The sequence below is a fragment of the Hibiscus syriacus genome, unplaced genomic scaffold, assembly GCF_006381635.1.
Source record: "Hibiscus syriacus cultivar Baekdansim isolate YM2019G1 unplaced genomic scaffold, ASM638163v2 tig00110893_pilon, whole genome shotgun sequence".
Lineage (NCBI taxonomy): Eukaryota > Viridiplantae > Streptophyta > Magnoliopsida > Malvales > Malvaceae > Hibiscus > Hibiscus syriacus.
This window is the reverse complement of record NW_024062901.1, coordinates 7,538,554-7,544,223: the sequence shown is the minus strand read 5'-3', so window position 1 is coordinate 7,544,223 and position 5,670 is coordinate 7,538,554. Positions and strand designations below refer to the sequence as shown.

General features: G+C 38.8%; 1 protein-coding gene across 1 annotated transcript; it reads right to left on the bottom strand.

Moving 5' to 3' along the window:
• Positions 1-3,918: 3,918 nt before the first annotated feature.
• On the bottom strand, positions 3,919-5,058 carry LOC120145666 (abscisic acid 8'-hydroxylase 2-like). Its single transcript, XM_039159444.1, has 4 exons — positions 4,820-5,058; positions 4,423-4,741; positions 4,181-4,330; positions 3,919-4,101 (listed from the first exon to the last, which is right to left on the bottom strand). Exons 1-4 carry the CDS (start codon positions 5,056-5,058, stop codon positions 3,919-3,921), a joined length of 891 nt encoding a protein of 296 aa, XP_039015375.1.
• Positions 5,059-5,670: the final 612 nt, after the last annotated feature.

Below are 5,670 nucleotides of genomic sequence, written 5' to 3'. Positions count from 1 at the left end.
CGAGCATTCCAAACCTCTTCAACAAATCTTTAGCATATTTCTGTTGACATAGAAATATTCCTTCGTGTGTGCGATCAACCTCTAGACCAAGGAAGTGCTTAAGTTGTCCAAGTTCCTTCATCTGGAAACGAACTGATAAATTCTCCTTCGTCTGAAGAATTTCTGCCTCTTCATCACCGGTTATGATTAAGTCATCCACGTACACTAGCACGATAGCTAGCTTACCTTCATTGGCTTTGACAAACAAGCTAGAATCTGCATGTGTTACTGAATAACCACTTTTCGTTAGAAATTCAGCAATCTTACCATACCACGCCCTAGGTGCTTGTTTCAATCCGTAGAGTGCTTTTCGCAGCTTACACACATATTCAGGATGATCTTGACTCTGAAAACCCATTGGTTGGGTCATGTAGATCTCTCGATCTAGTTCTCCATGAAGAAAAGCATTCTTCACATCCATCTTCCACAAGTTCCAGTCTTTGTTGGCTGCAAGTGCAAGTAAGACTCGTACGGTTGTAAGTTTCGCCACTGGACTAAATGTTTCATCATAGTCTAGTCCATACTGTTGAGAGAAACCACGAGCTACCAATCGTGCTTTGTACCTCTCGATTGACCCATCTGGACGGCGCTTTATCTTGTAAACCCATTTGCAAGATATGGGTTTCACATCTTTTATCTTTGGTACAATATCCTAAGTTTGATTTTGTTGAAGTGCATCGATCTCTTCTTTCATAGCTGTCATCCACTCAGAACTCTTCGATGCTTCTTCGAACGTCTCAGGCTCCGTTGCTTCTTCAATTATGGATGCATTGGCATATTTGGGATTTGGCCTTCGTATTCTTGTTGACCTTCGGAGTTGAGATTGTGGAATTGATTCTTCTGTTTTACTAGGCCCACCTTCTTCGTTTGGTTGTTGATACACGCCAGTTTGCCAAGGATTCTGAGTCACTATTTGTTCGACATCATCGCCATTTGGATCTTCTGATTCATCTGAACTTGTTTGGAGTTGAACAACATACTCCCCCATCTTTTGTTGTAGCTTGTCTCCAAATTCTCTCGAATCTGGCAACACCTCCTTCTCTGAGGACCACCAAGAAGATGCTTCATCAAATACCACATTTCGTGACGTGTAGCATCTTCCACTAATTGGATCACAACATTTCTACCCCTTTCTCTGGCTGTCATATCCCACAAAGATACATCTAACAGCTTTATTGTCAAATTTGCTCCGTAAATGATCAGGAACAAACACATAACATGCACAGCCAAATACTCAAAAGTAGCTAACTGTAGGTTTTATGTTCCATAGTTTCTCAAAGGGTGAAACAAATCCTAACCTTGGTTGAGGAAGTCTGTTGATCACAAAGGCTGCAGTCCTCATTGCTTCAGCCCAAAACCTTCCAGGTACATTCTTTGAATGTAGCATACTTCGACAAATTTCTGTAAGATGTCGGTTTTTTCTTTCCGCTACACCATTCTGTTGTGGCGTGTTGGCACAAGTGTACTGATGACGTATTCGGCATTCCCTCAGGTATTGAGAGAACTCGTTTGATCTATATTCTCCTCCGTTGTCTGTGCACAAGCAACATATCTTCTTTCCCACTTCTCCTTCAGCTGAGTCTCTGAACTCTTTAAACTTTGAGAAAGTATCAGATTTTTCTTTCATAAAGAAAACCCACACATACCTGGAGAAGTCATCAATGAATGTTACCATGTACCGCATACCGCTAATTGATTGTTGCTTAACCGGTCCGAACACACCAGAGTGAACCAACTCCAATGGATCTTTTGCTTTAAACTTCGACTCGTCATATGGTAATTGGTGTGCTTTACCATACTGGCATCCCGCACAGACCGTGTATGTTCTCACGTCTAGTTGAGGAAGCCCCTTAAGCATCGACTTTTTCACCATCACACTTAGCTTGGAATAGCTAACGTGACCTAACCGCATGTGCCATCGATCTGATGTCTCATTTTTCCTTGTCCTGTCTACATATGCAGACTCTGCTGACATCACGTAAATTGATTCCAAACGTTGTCCCTCCATTGTTGGTGTTTCTGAGATTTTGACGTCACGATAAACCTTCACGTCTTGGGGACCAAATAAGACATAATGGCCTGATGATGTTAGTTGAGCCACAGATAGCAAATTTTTCTTCATTCCTGGGACATGGTAAACATCTTGGAGTTGCACCTGGTTAGTATTATATCGAGGCGTAACTATTGTCTTACCGATGTGAGTTATCAGTAACCTTGAGTTGTCAGCTGTCACCACCACACGACCTCTATTATACTCAGACAGGTTTTGTAACTTCTGTTTGTCACCCGTCATATGATTTGAGAAGCCAGAATCTACGATCCAATCATTCTTGTAGTCAATCCGTTCTGGTGTTGTTACCGTGAGAGCTAATTCTTCTTCCTCCGTAGCAAATAACACTTCAGCATCCCAACCATCTTCACTATTCTCCTTCGAACAAGAAGTAGCAGTATTACTTTCAACAGGCTTTTTCTTGGTCCAACAGTCTTTTGCCATGTGACCCATCTTCCCGCAGTTATAACACTTGCCATCGAACTTTCTACTATTACCGCGATTCTTGGATGCTCCCCCTGAATGAGGGCCTCCCTTTCCTTGGTAATTTTTCACCTTGTCACCATCCTTTTTAGATCCACTGCCAGTATACCGCTGAAAAGTGCCTCTGTTTTTGCTGGTGTAGAGCGCTTCCTCTTCACCCTTCAGCGAGACTCCTCCCATTTGCTTGGCCATGGCTTCTTGACATGCAAGTAAATTTTCGAACTCAACAAGCAATGGCTGTGTCGGCCATCCCTGTACAGCGGCAACAAACCCTCGATATTCGGGTCTCAAACCATGGACAATTATTCTTTTTATCCTGGCTTCCCCAATAGCAGCTGTCGGATCTAATTTTGAAATTTCGCGACATATCGACTTCACCTTGTGAAAGTATTGGGCAATCGCCATGTCGCGTTGCGCCATTGATAGAAGTTCATTCTCGAGAAGTTGCAATTTTGTATCGTTCCTCTTCGAAAAGAGTGTAACAAAAGTGTCTCATGCTTCCTTTGGTGTTTTAGCATCCCGAATGTGCTCCAATATTTCTTCTTCAATTGTGGTCTTTAAAGCAAACATTGCTTTGCCTGCTTTAATTTTCCACTTTCGCAATATTCCATTGGCATCTTCTGTCACCGGTTGTGTAACTTCACCACCACCGACAACCTCCCAAAGGTCTTGACCTTGTAAGTATGACTCCATACATGTTGCCCACGTGTTGTAGTTTTTGTTGTTGAGCTTCTTGATCCCTCCAACTACTTGAAGATCACCCATCTTAACGGCAAGGCTTTGATTACACCGAACAAGCTTGAGTAACAAACGTGCAGAGTACTAAATTACTCTAAACACAAAGAAACTCCACAAGGTTTGTAATAACCCCGACAATAACTCAAGAAATATTTTCAGATGTGGAAGATTAGTTAAAAACTGCAGCCACAGAGCATACTCAGAATTTCAAGAGACCTTAAAAACGTGGCTCGGATACCAATTGTTGAATCAAAATAGAGTAAAAACTCTAATTGATCGAGAAGAAGAAAAAACTCTTTAGAATAATCTCACAAAATTGCAAAAGGGAAGAACTCTTAAGAAAGCTTTCAAATGCTTATAGTTAAGCTTTGATTGTTGGATGATAAAACTCAAATACATGTAGGGTATTTATAGGTTACAAGAAACAATCTAAACCACTCATTAAAATAAGCACTAAATAATCTAAACTATTGAAATTAAAACATGAGAAAAATACTTAATTTTCACCTAACTAAATTGATGTAAGCAATGACATCAAAACTAAATTGATGTAAGCAATGACATTAAATTAATTAAAGTGTGAACTTATTTAGGCTAATATTGAATTTTTAACAGTCATGAATAGCAAAGATAACTCCAATAACATTATCAGCAATCTGGGAATCACTGAGTTGATCAACCTTGTGGATTTTGGCCCTCAACAGATTTCCCAGCAACCCTCCTCCCGCTTCATCATTTTCTCTTCTTTCTTGTATCAATCTTCTCAGGGTCTCATTCAGCTGCTTCCTAGCCTTTTTTTTCTTTCAAAAGATTCATTGAACAAGTTCATCTTGAAAGAATCTGAATGAAAAAGAAGAAAAACAAGAATACCTTCATTGCTTTGTGGAAAGGAGTTCCTGGAATATCTATAGGCATGGAATTATAACCGTTCTCCAGGCATTGATACAGCTGCTTGATCCCATTCATTTCATCATCTCGTTTATGTCCAAAGGCCGAAATCATTGCCACATCAAAAGCGTACTAAACATGCCAAAAGAAAAACAAAACAAAAACTAATGATGCTCCTCCATTCCGTGATTAAAAGACAAAAATAGTTGAAGAAACCGACATACTCTCTTCATTTCTTGCAAGGTGTTAATGGTGGTATTCTCCCAAGTGGGTAGAAATCTCAAAACAATCTGTTCAATCTCAGAAACCGAGCCTCTAATCGCAGAGGGCAAAAGAGAAGCCTGGACCAGCTTCTTCAACCTCGAATGATAGGCACCTTGGTGAAAGAACAAAGCCTCAGGGCCTATCATTTTCTCTTTGCTGGGTGGATACGTGGGCTTGAAAAGATGAGCCTGCGTCACAAGAACTATCCTCGCCGCCTCGGGGCTTGAAATCATGACACAGGGACACCCCAATATGTGAGTTTTGAATATATCTCCGTACCTATAAAACAAATCAAAGGAAAATATTTGAACTTGTTTCTTTGTTTACAAAGAAGGTGATATTTGTCTTTATGTATACCTTTTTTGGCGGTTGGCAAAGAAGGAATTTGGATTCTGGGTATAAAGCTTGAGAGTCTCACCAATATAAGGCCAACCCATTGAACCAGGAGGAAGGAGTTTACTCTTGAGGTGGTGGTGGCGCCATTGATGATTGGAGAACAATACCAGCAGCACCAACGACAAGAAGAAGAAGAAGAAGAAGAAAGAGGAGAATAGAATTTTGGTAATAATGGGAAATGGGAAGAGAAGGAGTAGCATCTTAAGTTCTTAACAGCGGATGTGTAAAATGGAATGGAATTAAAAAAAGATGATGGGAAGAGTGTGCATATAGGGAGGGAAAGGGAAGGAGTTATATATATATATATATATATATATATATATAGCTCTCTTTGCTTAGGTGCGGGTCTTGCTTGACACACGTCACCACATACCTGGAACACTTCTCTGTACCTCTTTCATTTTTATTTTCCATTTTTAATCAAAAAATTCATCTATCTATTATTAAATAGGAGTCAAAATTCTAAATCAAAATATAATTAATGATAAAAAAATAAAATATATTCAATTATAATTAGTTTTGATTATGTGAAGGATAGAGGGTTCACTATTAAATAATAATTTTTTGAATAAATATTATTTTATATTTAAAGAATCTATAAAATTTAAAAATAAAAAGTTTAATTTAATGTTTATTTATATATTTTTAAATAATAGAAAATGATAATAACAGTAAACTCGAAACGAGACATAATTTCATCTCTAGTTTTTATCGTATCTAATCTCATAATTTGAGAGAGGAGGGTAACAAATATTTTGATTCACATTAGACTTATCATTAATGTGAGAAAAAATTATTTAACATGTGAATCA

What these genes read in the sequence shown, in the direction of transcription:
- LOC120145666 (XM_039159444.1), bottom strand. Translation starts at nt 5,058, where the DNA reads ATGCTACTCCTTCTCTTCCCATTTCCCATTATTACCAAAATTCTATTC. An exon ending in TTTGCCAACCGCCAAAAAAG is followed by an intron (nt 4,742 to 4,819) that starts GTATACATAAAG and finishes TTTGTTTTATAG; the next exon opens with GTACGGAGATATATTCAAAA. An exon ending in CTTTCCACAAAGCAATGAAG is followed by an intron (nt 4,102 to 4,180) that starts GTATTCTTGTTT and finishes AAGAAAAAAAAG; the next exon opens with GCTAGGAAGCAGCTGAATGA.